General features: G+C 42.0%; 1 protein-coding gene across 2 annotated transcripts in view; it reads right to left on the minus strand.

The window, feature by feature from the left end:
- NBAS (NBAS subunit of NRZ tethering complex) overlaps positions 1–21,532 on the minus strand; it is a 186,168-nt gene that overhangs the window by 30,548 nt on the left and 134,088 nt on the right. For both annotated transcript variants that reach the window (XM_081188936.1, XM_081188935.1), the window contains 6 exons: positions 18,539–18,768; positions 13,932–14,042; positions 10,472–10,722; positions 8,125–8,459; positions 3,159–3,380; positions 995–1,197 (listed from right to left, as the gene is read on the minus strand). In XM_081188936.1, coding sequence (XP_081045062.1) covers positions 995–1,197; positions 3,159–3,380; positions 8,125–8,459; positions 10,472–10,722; positions 13,932–14,042; positions 18,539–18,768 — 1,352 coding nt within the window. The remainder of the gene's footprint in view (positions 1–994; positions 1,198–3,158; positions 3,381–8,124; positions 8,460–10,471; positions 10,723–13,931; positions 14,043–18,538; positions 18,769–21,532) is intronic.

Here is a 21,532-nt window from a genome sequence, read left to right on the forward strand (position 1 = left end):
TGTCCCGCTTTTTACCTCATTAATATGGCAACCCTAGGCTAGGGAGAAGGTGGCAGCAGTGGAAATGGCAGGGGGTCCCCAAGCATGTTTCCACGCCTGGGACAAAACTACCGGTCTCATTATCCCTGGTAGAAAAATTGTCAGCCTGTGCGTCTCTCCCACATGTGGTTTTTCTTCATCAGGCTATGAAACTAGGTACTTGGATCAGGGGACAGGGGAAGCAGTGAGTGGGAAGACTCAAGATGAGCAGCACCTGGTTCACCCCTTTCCACAGCAGGCCCAGGAAATGCCTTGATACTTTTTTGTGCACATTTGAACTGGGGTACTGAAGTAATAGGGATGCAGGTGGCGCCGTGGGTTAAACCACAGAGCCTAGGACTTGCCGATCAGAAGGTCGGTGGTTCGAATCCCCATGACGGGGTGAGCTCCCGTTGCTTGGTCCCTGCTCCTGCCAACCTAGCAGTTTGAAAGCACGTCAAACTGCACGTAGATAAATAGGTACAACTCCGGCAGGAAGGTAAACGGCGTTTCCGTGCGCTGCTTTGGTTCGCCAGAAGCAGCTTATTCATGCTGGCCACATGACCCGGAGGCTGTACGCCAGCTCCCTCAGCCAATAAAGCAAGATGAGCGCCGCAACCCCCGAGTCGGCCACGACTGGACCTAATGGTCAGGGGTCCCTTTACCTTTACTAAAGTAATGTTGATTGTGGTTTGGGGAGATCAAGTTGGAGAGCCTTCTCTGTCTTTGACCCCACAGTGTCAAACCTAGAAATGACTGCCATTCCCTGGCCAATACATGACAATTTAGGCAGGTGGTTCCTGATTAGTTTATAGGTGGGCTCCCCCCCCCCTTTGTTGGATTAAATCTAGGAAATCTATTTCAGAGCTTTTCATTAATGGAATGTGGGTTAGGTGGGCCTCATGTAAAACCTAAGCATTCAATTAAATTTAAGAATACGCTTTCAAGGGTCTGTGGGAGTGCAAATGTAACTTACCTTAAAGCACCCACCACTTTATTTACCGCTGTCCTTACTATATCGCTAGGCGAGAGTCCCAGATCTCCAACAGCAACATCCAATAGTTTCTGTATCATATCCAGGGGCTGACCATCTATACACATAGTTACAGCTTGCTCATTGATTTTCTCTTTTTCTGACCGGGATAAATCATACTGGTGCCCATATTCTCTTAGTATATCCTGGGGAGAGAGAGGGGTAGTTTAAATGCACATGGAGCAGTCAACTTTTCCTTTGCGTGATTTATGCTCAATAGGTCAACCTTAATTAAAACTTCAGATTCCGCTGCTCACTGAAGACACAAGAAAAGACCTTCCCAAAACGCTCGAAACAGAAAGCTCTAGACTGCACACCAATAAATTACAACAGGAGTTATTACTTCCATCACTGCACAAAGCAATTTTAGGAACTAATCAGATAGGACTAGAAGCTCACCATGCTGTTTTAAAAATTTCCATGCTTACGTATTTCTGTGTAGGTTTCTACTGCTTTTAGTATAAGTGGGCTTTACAGCACCCTGGAACTGGATTTGATGTGATAAGCTGTGCCCAAAGGATGTTACTGCATAGTTGGCTACCATAATATAATACAAGTATTAAGTGGCCGTGGGTTAGACTAAGAATTATAGAGTTCTGAGTCTCCTGTAATGCTCCAACCTTCTGTAATGCTGGAATTCTGCCCACAGCCATCCCTGAGTGGGCTTGAACCTCCAACCATCTGGTTAACAGTCAGATGTACTGACCCACAGCACCACTGGAGGGATTGTATCCAATGCTCCCAGTCCGCTAGTGCAAGGGCCTTTAAGGTAGTGGGGGTTCATTTCTCCAAGTTGCACAGCAGAGACACTACTTTTTTTACTTTCCTATCCTCTACAAATTGAACATAGAAATGCAAACTTTCCACCTGTGGAACCTCTTGCCCAAGCGGATCTCCTTTTGCAAGATGCTAGCAATATAACCTCATCATCAATTCTTTATGACAATGCTATGCTGGATACAACCCCATAAAATATTAACTCAACACTGCCAACATTATTTAATTGGAGGTCAGATGGGTCAAAACTCTAACTGCGGCTAAGTTCTCATGAAGTTTCAGGAGGTTCTCAGCTAACTTCTTCCAGAAACATTCACGGAGAAAGGATTCCAGTTGTCTCCAATGGTGGCTTTGCCTTAGCAGAAAGTGCTTCCCCTCACATAAGTCAAGGCACCTGATTTTCACGGAACCCCACCCTCAATTCAGCCCTCTACACCATATCCCGTTCTGTTTCAGAAGACCCCATAGCCATCAGGAACAGTGCAGGTGGTGTGGTGTTAAGTGGGTAGGAGAGAGTAAATCAAGCCCAGTCACCATCAGATACAACCCTGTTAATCGAAAGAGCCATGTCAAAAAACATCCATTTTAAAAATGTACCTACCATAGGTATCTCATGTATTCGAAGAATGAAACTTTAAAGGTACATTGAAAGTTAAGTTTCTCATACCTGAGCCCCTGTGCTGTATTTTTGAGGAACTGTTTAAAGGGGTAAGGGAATGGGGGATCGGTTTTTTGATAAAATCCAGAAACACCAAGTCCAGTAAAACAACATGAATGAGACAGAACAGCTGGAGGTGGGAACGAAACAGCCACCAAGTGTTAAATTAAATAATAAAAATGGGAAATGGGTAACAAGTACATACATATAATGCACATCCATCTATGACATTTTTCTTCTGGGTTTCTGGGGTTTTTCCTGTTGTTATTCCGTCTCTCACAGCTACAATAAACCTACCATTAAAATTATGGACTGGTCATTTCTTCGTCAGAGGGCAAACTTAGCAGGGGATCAAATACTTTCCCCCCTCACTGTATAGGCAGATGACTTATCAACCATGCAGGTATGTTACCAATTTATTTGGGCTGGGGAGTAGACTGCTAAACATTAAGTAGGATCAAGGTGGCTTGCAACAAGAAACATACAATATATAAGATATCTAAAAACTGTTCCCCAAAATGATACTGCCAGTGAGCCAACCCATTCTTCTGAAAAAGCCTATAGAAATGTGCATGTGTGTGTGTGTGTGTGTGTGTGTGTGTTCAGCATCGCAAATAATTATTATGTGTAACACTGATTTGGTCAGGTTTTTTCATTAAAAAAATCATTTACCTGGTCACTGTTTTTTAGGGAAGAAATAAAGCTATGGCTAAGTGTTTCCAGGTGTGCGAGAGATTGCTGTAGGTGACTCAAAGCATCTTCATAAGTGATTTGCCTGCCAGGCATATCTTCTGCATGGTCTCCCTCAGAGGACCTTTTCCCAGCTTTTTCGGCGATATGTTTCACTGACTTAATAGCCTTCCTCGTCATCTCTACCCGGGAATCAACCGACAGCTGAGAAAAGATAATGCACGTTTCATCATAAATTGTCACATGCAATGCAAGGTGTATCTGGATACAAATGAGTAGCTGAGCAAAACATAAACACTGATTAAGGTAATTGTCTTTCCTTCTAAAGGACAAGAACGTGTTAAACATAACAGAAAATGTGAAAGAGAGCGGCTTTGTTACTTAAAAAGAGCCATTCCTTTCAAGTTTCTAATCCCATGTTAGATCGTTCTTTTGTCACGCCTACATCTTCTTGAGCGATTCCATTATCTAACTTTAAAAGTCTTCATTTTTAAAAAAAGAACCAACACAAATAACTTCCTCTCCTAAAGCATTAGAGTCTGTAACAATCTTGAGGCATAACTTTGTATATGCTTTAAATAGTTTCAAAAATTCATTTGAAGCTACCAGCTGGAAGTTTTCCACTCTCATTGGAAGATAATTTTTGTTTTTTGTTTTTTAAAAAATATTCATGTTAAATATTCATGTCGAAAAGGGTGACTAAGCAGAGAGGCAGCAGAAGGCCTGTACAATTCCATTTTCTTCTTCTAATGAATCTACCTCAAAGGCGCTCAGTGGTTTCCAGCCAATTACACAATGCGGCTTTCATTATATTCCTAGGATTGGATGCACCACCTCACAAAACCACATTGTTTCAGGTGAGGTGATGGACTGCAGCGCGCCACAGGTACGTGTCCATCGACTGTGAGCAAGAAATTGTTGCCCCAGAAAGGCACCAATATATTAAATAACATTTCTCAGCTACGACGTCAGTCCTGAACCATAAACTACCCTCAACAGCAGGGCAAGCTACTCTTGAGTATACCTTCTACAAGGTGAGCTATTTTTAATTCATTCGCAGTGTGTCCACTGGCCTGAAGAAAGAGAAATTGAGTTTTTATCCCACTGGGCCATTTATCCTCAGGCTTTATAGTTCTTGAATGCCCAATATGCATGATAAATTCCAGTTCATGTACTTCATTGGGCTGTCTTCATCTTTTATGTGGTGTTTTTAGCACGCGGAGTGCTGTAACGCGCCTTCCATAAGCTAATGCATAACTATTTATTTAGCTTGCAAATAACTTGACTCGTTCCAAAGGCCAAGGCCAAGGAACAATGCTCGTATAACAAAGGGTCTGCAAAACACATGGAATGTGTTTATGTTTCATTCGTTCATCGCCTCGTACCAAAACATTATCACAGTAACTTAATTCGCAGAGCAGAGTATACAGTACAAATTGAGCAGTTGCATAAAAAATTAAAGCACAACTGTTACTGTATTCCTTTCGAAATCTGCTAAAAGAATTCTTGTTTAGACAAGCTTTCCCAGATGCTTCGGAAGTTGGCTTGAATTTTAATCTGTTTTAGTATTTTAAGTTTTTGTACGTTTTAACATTCATCGTTTTTTCTTTTCGTAGACACCTTTGAGGGCTCCCCCCCTTCTTATAATCAAGTGGTGTATAATTGTTATAAAGCAAACAAACAAATAAAAACGATCATACATTAATTATCCCAAATCAAGAACCGCCCCCTGCCCTGCTGCGTGTTCTCATAAAAACCCACCAAGCAGCAGAAAGTTAAGAATAAAATGTCTGGGAAAGGTGGGAAAAGGTTACTGTCAGTTCCAGGCAAGACTCCTAAGTCAGGGTGGACACTACATAAAGGGTCCTCACTCTTATTTCTACTGTCCACGCTTCTGCTGGAAAAGGCACGCTTACTTGGGAGCAAGCCCCCTTTAAGCTCAGTGGGGTGCGTATGTTTTGAGTAGACACATATACAATTGCACTGCCCGTGTACAAACGCTTACAGACAAGCTCTCAAAAGTGCAGGAGCCATGGGAACACTTCTTGGGGACATCTTCAACATGAGTAGGCAAACTAAAGCCCGTGGGCTGAATCAGGCCCAATTGCCTTCTGGATCCGGCCCGCGGACGGTCCGAGAATCACTGCGTGGATCGCCAGCATGCACGTTCTTTCCCTCTCCCTCACATGGCAGCGGCGCCGGCGCCTCCGCTCTCCTTCCTCCTGGCTTCTCCCCGCCCTGCCTAGAGGAGGAAGGGGGCTGGGCTTTGTTGGTGCCAGCAGCAGCAGTGCTCGAGCGGCCTCCATTTTAAGCAGCCCCTTTCGTGCGCTGCAAGACACAGGTAAGCAGCCCAAGAAAATATACTCCGGCCCCCACAAGGTCTGAGGGACAGTGGACTGGCCCCCTGCTGAAAAAGTTTGCTGACCCCAGATCTTCAGGATAAGGTGCACAGATGTAGTCAAGAAGGCATTCTTGTTCCCTGGGTTCACACATGCACAGTCAACCACTTGATAAATGCATTAAGTGGCACTGCTGAAAATCAAGCGTTGGGCTTAATACCACTCTACGGAAATGTACATAGGAACCAACCCCTCGTCAATGCCCCAGTTTGGATAGCAGGTGCTAGGTTGTGTGTTGCCCTTTAAAAAACCACACCAGCTGCTATTTTGTACTGAACACCATTTATGTGGAGGAGAAAACAGCTTTCCTGGAGTTAACATGACCTGCACGGAGATTATGGAAAAGAGGCTTCCTTTACTTCATAGAAGGAGCTGATTTCGAGGGGGAATTCCCACTGTAGGAAATGGGACAGGGCTCTCTCTCTCTTTTTGCCAGTCTTCCTTTTCACCTGCAGCCCCCAAAGCAGCTCCCATGCTGTTCCAGTGGGTCAGCCCATCCTCTGGAAGAGCTTTCCAGAGACAAAAGGGGTAGGGGAAACTGTGGGAAAATCATCCCCTTTCCTTTAGTGGGAGCTCTTCAGGAGCAGAATTCCAATTATGGGAACTCTGGTTTCCAGCCCTAAAAATCCTTATTATACTTCAAGCATAAGAAAGCAGATTTGGCGCTTACATATTATGCAAAATATATTTTATTAACATATCCATTATTTTTTAAGGAGAACCGTTCCCAACCCTTTCCTTGTCTTCTCTGTGCATTAAAATGCTCAAAATCTGGGTAAAGTGATGCAGACGGCCGCATTATGCACACAGTTGGATTGTTCTGTTGGATGCTAAAGAACAGCGAAAGTGTTTGCCATGTTCTGAAGCCACAATGATCTTGAAAGCAGAGATTAGTCCATTTAAAAGAAGAATTCTAGGGCTTTAATTGTACATTCATTTCTGCCTAGTGATAATACGTTTTGATAGTGCTACAGTTCATCACTGCCTGCATTTTGCAAAATATGTGAAAAGCAATTTCCTTTTTTGAAAGGGTTTTGATTTTTTTTTGAGGGAAGTAAAGGATATCTGCTCCCACTATCCAAACTGAATAAAAAGGGTCATATGCAGCCTTCTTTTACATGAGCAGGAGGCAACTGATTTGAAACATAAATGAAATTTCACTCCTAAACTTTATTATCAGGAACAAGCTACCAGCTTGCACACTCTTATCAACTGCATTCAATCGGGTTCTATACTGTAGCTGAAAATGGTGCTCTTGCACAAAGGCTGTGTTTTAGATATCATACTAAGCCATAGTTTAGAATGATAAGAACAAGCCATAGTGAGACTTAGGCTCATATTCTCCCCTCCCCTCCTTCAGTGTGGCCTTCTGGCGGTTCCCTCACTGCGAGAAGTTAGGTTACTGGGAACCAGGCAGAGGGCCTTCTCTGTAGCGGCACTGGCCCTGTGGAACGCTTTCCCATCAGATGTCAAGGAAATAAACAACCACCTGACTTTTAGAAGACATCTGAAGGCAGCCCTGTTTAGGGAAGTTTTTAATGTTTGATGTTTCATTGTGTTTTTAATATTCTGTTGGGAGCTGCCCAGAGTGGCTAGGGAGACCCAGCCAGGTGGGAAGGGTATAAGTAATTACATTATTATTATTATGAAGAGAAACTCAGAAGCTTTTGCTTCCAGTTACTACCGAAACCCTAAACTTCATATTATCTGAACTGTGCTTTTTCTATTATTAGCAAACCATCTTCATAAACCATGGTTTCAAACATACAATAGATAGATTAATCACCATTAATTAAGATAATAACAAGCTGCTGCTAATCTAATTAGGAATCTTCTAAACTGCTTCTTGCTGCTGCTCCCTAGAGGAGGAACAGGAAGCACACAAGTGAGAAGTTTATTCGAATTCTTGCTTGAAAAACAAGACAAAGCCCCCTTGGCTATTTGCATAATCCTTTAGCTTCTCAACTAACATTATGGGCTGTTAGGAATCCTCTGTGACTAATCCAAGATAGAGGTTTCTGTGTTATTCTGAAAGTCCAACTGAAAAATCATCTTTGAGGGGTCATAGCCGCATAATGAATTGAATGCTATTATTTAGGTTTTCGGAAGGGCTCCTGATCCCTCTGCTAACATAAGGGGAGTGACTTTATCCAATTCCTCCTTCTTCCTGCATCCAATGAAACTCAGTCGCCAAGGATCAGGGGACCTCACTCTCACCCAACAGCATGAAAGTTGGTGTGGGGGATTCTTACATTCACGGACAGGTGTAATTGCATACAACCCAATATTCCAGGCATCCAGACTACATAGCATATGATAAAAAATATTTAGAACCAGCAGAAATCTGCAAGAACCTGGAGTTTGGGACATGCCAATACATTACTTCCGTTTACCATATATATATATATATATCCCTGTGATTTAAGTTATTAGCAAATATTCCAATTAAAAAGTTGAACTTCATACATATCCCAGTGAGAAGCAAAGCTTTTGAACACTTCAGATGAAATATCTGAATTTACACAATGCAGCTGTAAACGTGTACTTACCTTGGTGACAGCCTTTGAGGAAAAAGTAATTTCATCTATGAAATTGATAATATCTCCTGGGTGGAGTCTATCAAAGTACTTGGCACAGATATCGTATGAATGCAACCATTCAGCCATGGTTTCTGGAGCTCTTTTAATAAGATGGGGGTCCCCATCCCAGAAGAGTTTTTTGATCCAGATGGCATAGACAGAGCTTGCGGAAAGCATCCTTCCATCTTTTTCTGGGATTTTAGGAGCAAGCTTGGAAATGGATAAAATGTTTTGACTTGTGAGGACAGGATCCAAAGCTTCCAGGGGACTCGCATTGTCTTCCGTAAGCTTTTTGTAATTGAGACCTAACAGCGGAAAGAGATGAGCAGAAGTCCTTAAGTTAGATCGTTAAATAAAAGCATCGCAACTAGCAAACTCTAATAACATAAGAACCGCTATCTATGGGTGACAGAGACCTGCTAGCAGTGCAGGAAGATCCCTCCTTGCTAGCACTAACTCCCAGCATCTGGCAATGAAAACCTGTGTTATGCAAGGGCCACTTAAAGAACAAAACATGCATTAAAAAGGAGGAGGCAGGAATGCCAAAGACTCACAAGAAACAGCTTGATCGCTACCAACATTGCATGGATGCTCCTGTGATCGCTTGCCATTTAGTCTGTTTTAGGTGGATCACAGCAGAAACCTACATACGTTTACACGGAAGTCCCACCATGTTCAACGGGTAAGCATGCACAGGACTGTAGCCTCAGGGTTTTGCTTTTTTGCATATGGTTTGGTTGGAGTTTACGGGGCAGGGAGCGTAAGAGAAGGCAGGGGAATGCTAGCAAAACCATCGATTTGATTCTAGAGCTAGTGAAGGGCAGGTAAGAAATATAACAAGTGAATGCTACTCGCATCTAGGTCCCTCCCTACCCCTCCACACTTGCATATATGTAACATGTCCTCACACAGATATATGTGTGTGTGTGTAGCTTCTTCTTTTTTAATGCTGAACTTTCACAAATTCAGAAAATCCCCCAGGTTGTATCCAGAGGAGTTGCCTTAGCAGAAAGTGATTTGCTTGTGCAAAGGATAGCACACAATTTTCTCAAACGCCCCTGCACTCCTTCATGTCATATCTCATTTTGCTCCAGAAGGTCCACAACTTTCAGGAACAGATTTCTGGAGGGGACAAAGTAGGAGCAATTGGCAAAAACTGGGGGTCCTGATTTGAACGAGCAGAAACCCTCTCCTTTAAGGCAAAGCTGATACAGATTTAGTCTTTATTGGTGTTATCAATTCAGTTTCCATCCAGGCTACCAATTTACAACTATTTTACGCGCTTCCACAAAGCAAAAGCCTAACATTGTTTTAGATAGCTTCAGTTTTTGTTTTGTACTCATAGTAAGAGAAGAATCTTTGAATCTGTTTTCATATTTATTTTTTACACATATGTTGTCTAATAGCACATATATGTCAAAATATAAAGCCTAGTTTGACACAAACAATAGCAATAAATGTTTCTTGTTACAAAATTAAGTATTTAAAAAGGAGTCCATTCTCCAACTCCAAAATCTCTTTTTTATAATAATATTTATTAAAGTTTCACAAACAATAAAAACAAAAACACAACACATAAAAAAGCACAATAAAAAACAGTTAACAGGAAAAAAAATAAGAACAAAGAAGAAAACCAATAATCAAAACAGAAAATAGATTAATATTTTCAAATCTTAAATTTCCTTAACTAGTTTCTTGACCTCCTCACACCTCCCATTTTGTATTCCAGTTCAGATATTAAATTCAGCAAATCCTTACCATCTAACATTTATCCTTACTCAACTCCAAAATCTCACCAGATCTATTTCAAAACGACCAACCGGCAGGTAACATATGACGTTTTTGCCTTCATGAGCGCATATTGATACAGTTTCTTAGAATTTTATCACTCCACTGCCCCATAAATTTGATGCACATTAAAATATACAAAGGAGGCTGACACCTACTTACTAAGTATGATCCATAAACATCTTATACAAAAGCAAGGGAACGCAAATATTTTTTTCTGGGTAAGTTTGAAATTTATTCCTCTGGTTTATGTAGAGCAAAAGCAAGTCTTAGTTCAAGTAATACAGATATAGCAAGTTTCATGTGTTTGCACATTCCCAAGAAATAAATGTTACAACTGCTATAAAATATCATATTTAGCATATACTAGATGCATGAACACCCATCTGAACGTCACATTTTACTGTTGCAACAGAGCGCCCCTCCCTCTTGCAATGAGGTGAGGACCAACATCACATTTTGCGAATGAGAAAAAAGGAATGAGCCTAGCAGATACAAATGTAAAAGGCAAAATGTCAACTTTGCGTACCTGGTGCAACTGCCTTGAATTTTTTCAGCAGGCGTATGTGCGTTTCGGGCTTGATAGCTAATTTCCCATGTTCAGGACAGGCACAATTTTCAAGGAGTGTGAAATAATACAGCAAACGCTGATGATCTCTGCCTTCAATAGTCGGGTATACATATTTGGCCATATGTTCATGAAAGGCTTCAGGAATTGTGTTCAAAGTCTCAAACAGGCCAAGACTTTGGGCTCGTTCTTCTATAGCAGTTGTGGATAAACTGTGTAGGGAAATGGAACAAATTTGGTCATTGCAAAGAACAGGGGACAAGTTCCTGTGTCTCCCACCTTAAGTCAATAGCTATCATGCAAATTCCACATTCTAACGTTGTAGTAGAGGCTGAGACATCAAGATTATGCTTGGCAGGATTTTCATGAAGGGTGTTACTTTGCACTGCCAGTAAAATTGCAAACTGTTGTCTACAAAGCAAGAGGTACTAAATTATGAACAGGTTTTCCCACTGACAGTTATAACAAGTATTAGTCTTAAGAGTATGTTTTTTAGTGACAAAAACTCAAGTTTAAGTTGCTTGCTCATAATTACATTTTACCAAATCTCTCATCGAGGTGGGTATTCAAGTTCTTTCCCTGACATGATTTTTTAAGGGAAAAAATCAAGCTTTCAAGCTAACTCATAATTTGCTGATGTTTTGCAGACTTCTGAAATTATATATCACGCAAACGCATCTTTCGGCACACACCCTTTTAATAGTTACTCTGGCAAGTAAACCACTTTGGAACAAAAGCACTGGGAGAATAAGCACAAAACAGAAAGAGAAATCCAAAATGGAGCAGGAAAACATTCTTTAGAAATATGCATTACGCAAAAACAGAAACAAACAAACAACAACACATTTTCTTAGGTGAATAGTTTTGTGCATCGAAGAGCTATAATTTCTCAAAATTAGCAGGGAGTTGATTCCCCCCCCCCCAACAAATATGGGCTCAGTCATTTGGATGCTTTCACAGTTCCCACTCGGTTGTGTCTCCTTACTCCGCTTTCAGCTATCCTTCCTTAAGCCCCCTCCTCCCTCTAGGCTTCATCTGCTGGCTGGCTGCTATCTGCCACCATCCCCTAGGCCCTTGCCACTTCCATCACTATTCTGCGTGTCCCCTGCTTCCTCCTCCTCTTGTGGGGCTGACCACCTGGTACTTGTCCATTAAACTTTAATTAGTTTAATGTTAAGTAAACGTCCAGTGCGCTTCCAACGCCATAAATCTTATCTCAGCAGAGAATTTCATGCAGCGGTTGAAGAAGGCAGGAGAGTCAGTACCTTTCAATGAAGAAACCTGGAGCAAGCACTTTGGAACTCAGGCATAAAGAAAACCTTACTCTAAACTTAACTCATATTAGCAAACACGGGGGGAGAGAGAAAACACACGGGTGAACTGTCTATTTATACAAACTAACTCACATTCCTGGATGCTTAATGACTTCCAGCTGCTTAGTGATTAGAGCGACTTGTTACCTCTTAACCCTTTAGTACCAGCTTCAGCTTCCCTTCCTCACCAGCTGCTCCCATCTTTTGTTCCTTAGATCGTCTGCATTGCCCAATAGGGATTTTGTTTGTGCTACGGGCATAACAGGCTTCTGCTCCAAGGTTTTAAATATCCATCCTATTGTCAATACTTCTGGACAAAGTTTCATTACTGCTGCAAAATTCACTCTAATACCGAGTAAACACATTGGGTGGTTGGTGTGTGTGTGTGTTTAATTAAACCATGTGGTCACTGGGCAATTTGTTGACTCTGCTAACTTGCCCACGTTATTTAATAGGGATAGAATTGGCTGGTGGTGTCAAAAAGGAAATGAAGCCTACATAGCCCAACCAGTTTGTCTGTAGCTTTCTACTCCATGCTTCAAGTGGGACAACAAGACATTTGAAGAGATTTCAGTGAGGTGTGGACTGAGGAAGGACCAATGGAACCTGTTCACGCCCTACTCTTTTTGATGACACCTCTTCTGCCTGGGCTATCAAATAGGTTCCAGTGGAAAAAGGCAGACAGAGGTGCTGAAAAGCTCATAAATCTTGAACATTACATAGACAGGTACTGGATGATGGGTGATGAATATTTTTGCCAAAAGGCAAAACAACAATCAAGGTGGCTTGCAACAGAAGAATAAACTAATACAACCCCATCACAACCCAAAACAAACTATAACACAACGTCTAAGAACACACTAAAATAGATTAGAACAACAGACTAAAACAAAGGTGGTATCAGAAGTTAATCCTCATTCAGGATATCATATATATAGATTGCCAGTTATGCTTTAGCGAAGAGGGACACAAAACACCATCAGATACTGCTTAATACAATCAAGCCTAGCTAAACCCATGTTGATTACCACCAAGCCAATATTCCAGTTCAGGGTTTCCCAAATTTGGGTTTCCAGTTGTTTTTGGACTACAATTTCCATAATCCCTGACCACTGGTCCTGCTAGCTAGGGCTGATGGGAGTTGTAGTTCAAAAACAGCTGGAGACCCAAGTTTGGGAAACCTTATCCTAGACTTTTAACCAAATGCTAAATAGCATTTTAGAATTCAACATGGAGAATGCCAGCACCCACTTTTGATGCAAATACATTGTTTTTACCAGCCACTAAATAGTACCTTCTATTCAAGCAATGGCTACAGGTATTTATGATATTCACTGTCAACAACCAAATTCAATACTCAGCTGGCTCAAGAGTGTGACTTTGTATTGGCTCGAAGTAGAGAAAATATTTTTAAAACCATGCATAGGCGGTATTTGATGCTACAAAGATGCCATAAGATTAATGCGCAGGCCTCACTGTTAGGCTGGAGGGGTTGAATATATTGGGATTATGTGCCAGATATGGTGGATTTCTGGTCTTGGCTGCACATTTTGGACTGCAGTACTTCAGGAAACAAGTTTGATCATGAAGGAGATTGCACAATGCACTTCACAATTAGCTTTATTAATGATCTTCAAGGATGAAATAAAGAACCTTCAACACAAATAAATGATCACATTTCTGCTGGTTGCAGCTTGACAACTGATTGCTCAAAACTGGAAAGGTTTGGATAATTTACACTTGACTGTTTGGAAACAGAAGGTTTGGACAATTATTCTTAGGGAAAAGCTCACCAAACAAAAGCACTAAATCGACAGTGACAGAAAATGACTTTATGGAAATGCGGTACGCTTTAATAACATATGGACTTGAAAATGATTTGGGTATTGCATCCTCGGGTAACATATGTCCAACTATGTCAGGGTAGGTTTGGTTAGCCTCTGTATGTTATTTTCATGGTGGGAGGGAAGGATTTATTCATGTCTGCTGTGGGCGTTTTCTATTTTGTTACACTGTTATTTATTTATTTTTGAATTCTGCCTTGGCTAAATCCCGCTTGGGCTCTCAGCACTAATGGTAAGCAAAGTAGAATGAGTTGCTGCACTTACCCGCTGTCACTGAAAAGGAATTCCAGATGTGTCATGTAAACTTCCCAGAGCGGGACATTGTACCGTTGTGCTAAGGAAAGAGCTATCCTATACACATTTTCTTCAAGGGTTCTGTTAAGGAGAAACAATAAAATACATTATTGGGGGGGGGGAACCTGTTTGATTAGGCTTCTAGGATATAATCAAAAGGAGAACTGTTTAAGGAAGAAAACTGATCACTTTTCGGCACGTCTTATTTCCCTAAGCAAGGCCCAACAGCAATAATTTCACCATCTTTCATTTCTCCCCAAAGTATAATTTATTAGAAAGTGATGAATTCACAGACAGAGAGGTTTCAAAAACAATAAAAGGGGAAAAGCAACACTCACTTTTCATCAATTTCTTTATTAAGAGTAAAGGAGGCTGCTGTTTGGAACCATAGGGCATTATTTATGTAGTTGAGCATGAAAACTTCATCAGTTTAATACAGAAGAATCATGAAATTGCAACGTGAACTATTAACTGTTATCAAAGTCCCTCCAGGGCATAAACACTCATATTCCTTTCCCCAACTGACAATTTCTCTTACTGAGCATGTGATGTCAAGGAATACCAAGCAACATGGAAGGTATCAAGTTTGACCAAGCCCCTAGACAGCCAAGCCTTTTTCAGCGGGTTTGGTGGCCTTGCTGCTAACCATTTTGTGAATAACTAAAGCTATATCAGAACATTCCCCTGCTCAAAAAACTTCCAATATCTTATCTTTCTTTCCCATATTTCCACGGCCTCCTCACACCTCCCTTTTTTGTATTCCACTTCTATTAATTATTTCAGCAATTCCTTACCATCTTCCCCTGTTTTCTATCCTATAATTATCTTAACACCTTTTAACCTTATTTTCCTTTAATACTCTATTAATCTATTTATACTTAATTCCTTGTAACATTTCTACTGAAGCCATATAATTTCATTCCAACATTCTTCTAACATTCATTAATTTTACAATATTTCTATAGTCTTTAAACTTTTCCCAGTCTTCTTCCACCGACTCTTCTCCCTGGTCTCGGATCTTGCCAGTCTTTTCTGCCAATTCCGTCTAGTCCATCAACTTCATCTGCCATTATCCAACACTTCAGTGCTTTTAAAAGACAGCCATTCTCTCAGCCAGCAAAAAGTAGATGATTCACAACAAAGTTTAGGTGTCTGGCAGGGCAGGTCCACCTCCTTCTTTAGCATCCGTCAATATCTTAAGTTTTACTCAAGGCTTCCTGCCCTGCCAAACCAATCCAGGAACATCCCTCTGCCACCTCCTGAAACAATCCCTCCCATCCAAAACTTGCACTTTTTGACACAAAAGCAACATCTCCGGCAACACAGCAACCCTCATCCCCACCACAACAGCTTGGCCCAACAATAGCAACTTCAGATTTGTCCATATTTCCCAATCCAACGTCCTTCACAGTTACCCTTAAGTAAATTCACATTTTTGGCGGTCCAACTGACCCCCAAAAATCTCTCTTTCTCAGCTGATGTTGATCCTGTCTCCTCCTGAAGCTTTGTCAAACTTTCATTTCCCAGTTCTGGTGGGGTTCTGATCCTCAAATTCATCTGTTTTTCTTTAAGCTCCATCATAGCAAATGTCAGCTTATATTCGTCAAGTTGCTTTTGAATGTATGGGGCTCTCTCACACTCCAATTGTGTTGTTTTACATTCAGCAGCAAAGGTTTTCTCCCTGACTTCATCCGCAGTTTGCCGTATTAAAGTAGATTCCTGTGTCAATTTCTGGGTGTTTTCTGTGTTGGTGTTCACCTTTTGTCCCAGATTATTTAAACTTTCTACAATTAAATAAATTTTATTATTTGCAGCGTCCGCTTTCACATTCATCACTTCTGTTTTCTTGTGAAGCTGTTCCAGCGAGTCATTTATTTTCAATAATGTGACCACTAAAGCCTCTTCTGTTGACATTTCATCTGTTCTTTCCTTTCCATTTGCCATAACACGTAAGAGATTCAAGGTCAATCCCAGAGTCACACAGTTTTTATCTTGCAGCTGGAAACTCCCCTAGCCCAGTTCTTATAAAGTAACCAATTTCAGAAACTTCCACTAGGGGGAAACAGTATCTATTTATAATAGTCAAGAATGTCACCTTTAAGCACAACTCGTACAATCCAAAGTTAATTTCAGTTTTCAGTTACTTTATTACTCCTTTTTAGAAGCAGCCGGAGACAGTAGAAACAATATATCTCTCTTATTCTGCTAGCTGTCAAGGAACGTTCTAAGTGCTGTCAGTGGACATTCCAAAACGTCAGTCCACTAGCAGCCCGTTTCCAGGGTCAGAGCGGCAGTATTTTAACTCTCTTTACTCTCTCCTGCAGACATACTCAGTCCACAGCTCCCCCCCTTCTCCTGCCTCCAAGGGGGATTTTATACTCTTTACCGATGGAAATTTAATCTTTTACAAAAGGCTTTCCAAGACTTCAGCTTACAGACTCCTTGCCTCAGTCTATTTACAAATAGGGAAGGCGGACTTCCTGTTTTGAACCTCCCCGTTTCAATGCCAAATTAAACATTTAAAATCTGATTCTCCCGTATCAGCTCTACTCACGGGTAATTACTTTGGAGTCAAATTGTCCACAGGAAAAAGTCAGTGCTCTCCGGCAACAGCTATGCGGCTTCACTCCGTGGAAGAAGCAGACGATTCGAAGCACCGCGCCACTCACCCCACGTCGCTCCGGGTCCCCGAAATCGGGTTCCCCCACGAGTAGGGGAGGCACAAAAGCTGCCTGCCGAATCCCACGTTCACAGGTTTCTCCCGCCTGTGATTTTTACGGGTCTCCGCCTTCGCCGCGGCGGTACAGACCCAAATTCCCACGGGGGCAAGTTCCTCCTGATCAGAGGAACTCCGCCATTGCCAGAGGCACCAACCTGGAAGTCTGTTTTCTCAATAATATTGTTTTCTCATTATGTGTCTTTGGGTGGTCACCAAGCTTGGGCGATATCCAGTTTCCAACATCGTAATATATCACCAGCTGAACATCACGATATACCAATATATCATGATGTCTGAAATAAGGATGGAGCTACGTAGAGGCATTGGCTGGCTTCACGGGTTTCCCGCATCATGACTTTTTGCTGCTGCCTGCTCTTGTGATTCTCTGCCCCTGCAGGAGGCAATGGAGATCTGAGCCAGCAGAGTTAACAGGAGCTGTAGGAATCGAGAGAAGCATTGGCTGGCTTCATGGGTTTTCCCACATTGTGATTTTTGCATAGCACGCGTGCACACACATCTCATGATTCGAGGCATATTTCCCAGTCAAAAATTATGAAACTGGTATTCCTATATGGCCTGTTGTCTTTCTCCATGGATGCTTTTGAATTATGGTGCTGGAGAAGACTCTTGAGAGTCCCATGGACAGCAAGAAGATCAAACCTATTCCATTCTTAAGGAAATCAGCCCTGAGTGCTCACTGGAAGGACAGGTCGTGAAGCTGAGGCTCCAATACTTTGGCCACCTCATGAGAAGAGAAGACTCCCTGGAAAAGACCCTGATGTTGGGAAGGGTGGAGGGCACAAGGAGAAGGGGACGACGGAGGACAAGATGGTTGGACAGAGTTCTCAAAGCTACCAACATGAGTTTGACCAAACTGCGGGAGGCAGTGGAAGACAGGAGTGCCTGGCGTGCTCTGGTCCATGGGGTCACGAAGAGTCGGACACGACTAAACGACTAAACAACAACATTACTATATGGACTTCAAACCAGTTTTGGATGATATAGTGATATATCGCCCAGCCCCAGTGGTCACCCGGCAATGAGATCTGCATGGGATTCCAATTCTGACGACACAATGAACATTCATTTGGCTATCCAGTTACCATGAGTTAAGGAAGCCCAGTTTTTGCATATTATACATGAAACAATCTCAAGGCAACCTGATGCAAGATGGAGACAGTCACAAGGTATGTTACATGTAGACCCTCAACTTAAAAGTTACATTCTTAAACCCTGGCTTAATTTGAAATGCACAGACATTTCAGTTCTCTATGCCTTTCAAGCTACTTTGCTTCTAGTTTAATAAAGAAGCTAAAACCCATGTAGGGAAAGCCACAGGGGGACTGAAACAAACATGTAACAGAATAACCAATATATTCCTACGATATTTCTCTTGTGCCTTACAATTTTAAGCCTCTTGGGAGTCTCTCAATCTTCGTAAAGTGCTACATGCATAAATAACAATATATAAATAATATGAATGATAAGAGACACTCAAGTGAATTTACATTAATAAGACACAAGATACACACACATTTGAAGTGTGGGTGGGGGAACCATTGTGTAGTTCAAAACGTGTTATTGGCCAAGGGGTCTCAAATAATGGAATACTGGCTACTAGAGCCCATGAAAGAGGCTAAAGAGGAACAATACTCTGTTATTTATTTATCCACGCAGCTGGACAAAACATGACTATGGGTGGGGGGTGAGGAATCCCATTAAAAAACAACCTTGCAAACCGAGCGTTATGACGAATAAGGCTTTCTAAAGGTCAGTGCCGCTGAAAGTTCACTCTCCCGATTTGCAATTTAAATATGTCACGTTAAAATAAATAAATGGACGAGCAGATTGTACTTACTCAGCCAGACCTAAAATGGTTTCCCTCTTGTACTGACCATCTGCTGTAAACCTCTGCACATCCACCCCTTTGCCGAGGCCTTGAAGAATCTGAGCCTGAGTGAAGTCCAAGAGCCGCTCGTTGTAATACTGCAGGTGTTTAATCAGAGTCGCTATTTCCTCGGGCCAGTCTGCACGGCTGCGCTGGGTAACGTGTTCCGTGACCATCTGAATTAATTCTCTGGGGTCAGCCTGCGGAATCGGTTGAAACAAAACACATGCTGGTATTTGGAATCGTCAAACCAAGCTCATCAAATAAGCTTCATCCCGTGACATTTTCCAGTGGCCTGGTGAAACAATCTGGGAAATATCACCAAGCTTTAGTTCAGGACTTAGGAATTCATACACACATCATTTCTACTCGCTAGCGAGCGGGGTGTTCCTTTTTTTTTGCCCCACTTTCCACTCCAGCAGGTAGAGTTGAAAACCTCCCTCTCTCTACCAGGAATGGAGGAATTTCTGACTCTCCAGATGTTGCTGGACTACAACTACCATAGCCACCACCCACTTGTTTGGTGGTATTTTAGGAGGAGAAGAAGTGTTTGGATTTGATATCCCGCTTTATCACTACCCGAAGGAGTCTCAAAGCGGCTAACATTCTCCTTTCCCTTCCTCCCCCACAACAAACACTCTGTGAGGTGAGTGAGGCTGAGAGACTTCAGAGAAGTGTGACTAGTCCAAGGTCACCCAGCAGCTGCATGTGGAGGAGCGGGAAAGCGAACCCGGTTCACCAGATTACGAGTCCACTGCTCTTAACCACTACACCACACTGGCTCTCCAAGGTCCAAGGTCCAACATTCACATTACTCCACCGTGATGCAGGCAGAGGCGCCGAGTTCCACGCACCAATGGGGAGGCTCACTGCATTGCATGCACATTGAGAGGAGGCTGTGAGGCCCTACGGGGCCCTCCACCACCATGGGGAGGTCCGGTGGGGTCTGGACCCTCAAGACTGGGGGTCCACATACTTGGGGGGAATGGCGTATATGTGCTCAAGCCACATGTACACAGAAATGCCCCCTCTTTTTAAAGCAGTAGAACAGTAATTCCTAAACTGCGTTGCAGGATACACTACAGTGCTTAGAAGAGGGGGAAGTGACTAAAAGGTGCCTGTGAGGCAAATCTCCATGGAGAGATGATGAACTATTCCTCTGCACGATTTAATGTCCTGCCCTGCCTCTTCTCCCTCTGCCAGAAGTGGCTAATCTTGGTGCATCTCTGCACTGAGAACAATTGGAATTTTCATTCATTCACAGTGCAGGTCTGCCCAGGCAGCTCTTCTCAGGGAGAATATAGCTGACTTTTACTCATGCTAAAAATTGACAAAAGGTCCTGTCCTGCTAGGGAGCTCGGTTGTGGTTGGCTGAATGGTGTGGGGCTGGTAGGTGGGTGAGACCCTTGCATGCCTTCCAACATTTCTCCGATAAAAATAAGGACATCCTATTCAATAATAATAATAGTAATAATAATAATAATAATAATTTTACTATTTATACCCCAACCATCCGATTGGGTTGCCCCAGCCACTCTGGGTGGCTTCCAACATAGATAAAAACATAATAAAACATAAAAAAAACCTTCCCTTGAGATGGCTCAGGGGCTGGATAACTCCACACTCTCCAAAATAGGGAAACCCTAAGTGGGACATTCCGGGATCAAATTAGAAACCAGGAAGGCTTCTGTAAATCTGGGACTGTCCCTGGAACATAGGAACACATGGAGAGTCTGCACTTGTGGGCTACAACCAAGCAACAGTCTGCCTTGGGGGCTGAGTCTAGACATGGCAGAGCCCAGGCTTCACTGTGGAAGCCAACCCCATGGCTGCTTGGTGGTCTGGGGGCTTGGCTTGGGAGTGAGAACACCTCTTCCCTTTGGTTTGCTCTTAGGCTATAAAAGAGTGTCTTAGATTGGGTTCTAGGATTCCTTTTACATATGTTAAAAGAAGGCCCTTTTGCATGTGTAAGCATGTCATGTTTCCAATTTTTAAAAAGTGTGCATCAGCTAGCAGAAGGCGTGGCAAGCCCTGCAGGAGAATATTGGAAGAGTAAACATTTAATCACAAACAGCGTTGCAAGATAACAAGTTTATACAACAGAGGCTAATCAAATCAGGGCACCAGTGCAATATCTACTTGCGCTGAAAGATATTTGTCAACATTAACAAACAGCAACATATTTCTTCATTATTAGCAAAAGTAGTTTAAGTGAACATTTGCTTTGCATTGCACATTTTGATAGAAAGTAAAGAGATTAACAGATCCCCAAGGTAACTGTTAAAAATGGAGAGATTGCTAATTTGTGATCAGGTATTCCCTACTTTATATTCTAAATAGATAGGTAAGGAAGAACTCAAATATTAGTGTGCTTCCTTCCACTCCCTCTAAATAATGTCTGGAGGTGTCTTGTTTTTTCTCAGGGGCAACTTGTAACTTAATTGCTTTGAGTTTTGAAAAAATCCATTGTAGGCAATTGAAGAAAAATAAATGGCAAGGACAAGTAAGATATACATATTGCAGCAAGATGGAGAAAGGAAAGTAATTACCTAGCCATGTACTAAATTAGTTCCTTTGGAAATAAGTGCTTTAAAAATTTACTTACTTTGCAACCATATACCTGTCTACTCAGAAGTAAGTTTCATCAGAACAAAATTGCTGCCTTACCCATGGTCTAAACCTCCTACAGGAATAGACTGTGTAATTTTCATTTTCAATTTTTTAAAGTGACTTTTTTAAAAAAAAGAACTACTTTTTGGTCTTCCTAACACTTGCTCCTATTTCTAAAAAAGTCTTTCCCAAAGCGTTTATAGCAGTGCACCATAGTTCAACGTTATGCGTCCAACTTTCCTTTCAAGGGAGACAGGAAAATGGCACACACAAACCAACACAATGGCTGCATTCAGATGATGATATCTAAATTTAATAAACCAAATAGGATGAAAAATGAAGCTGACTTAGACC

This window comes from Podarcis bocagei, assembly GCF_964188305.1.
Source record: "Podarcis bocagei genome assembly, chromosome: 3".
NCBI lineage: Eukaryota > Metazoa > Chordata > Lepidosauria > Squamata > Lacertidae > Podarcis > Podarcis bocagei.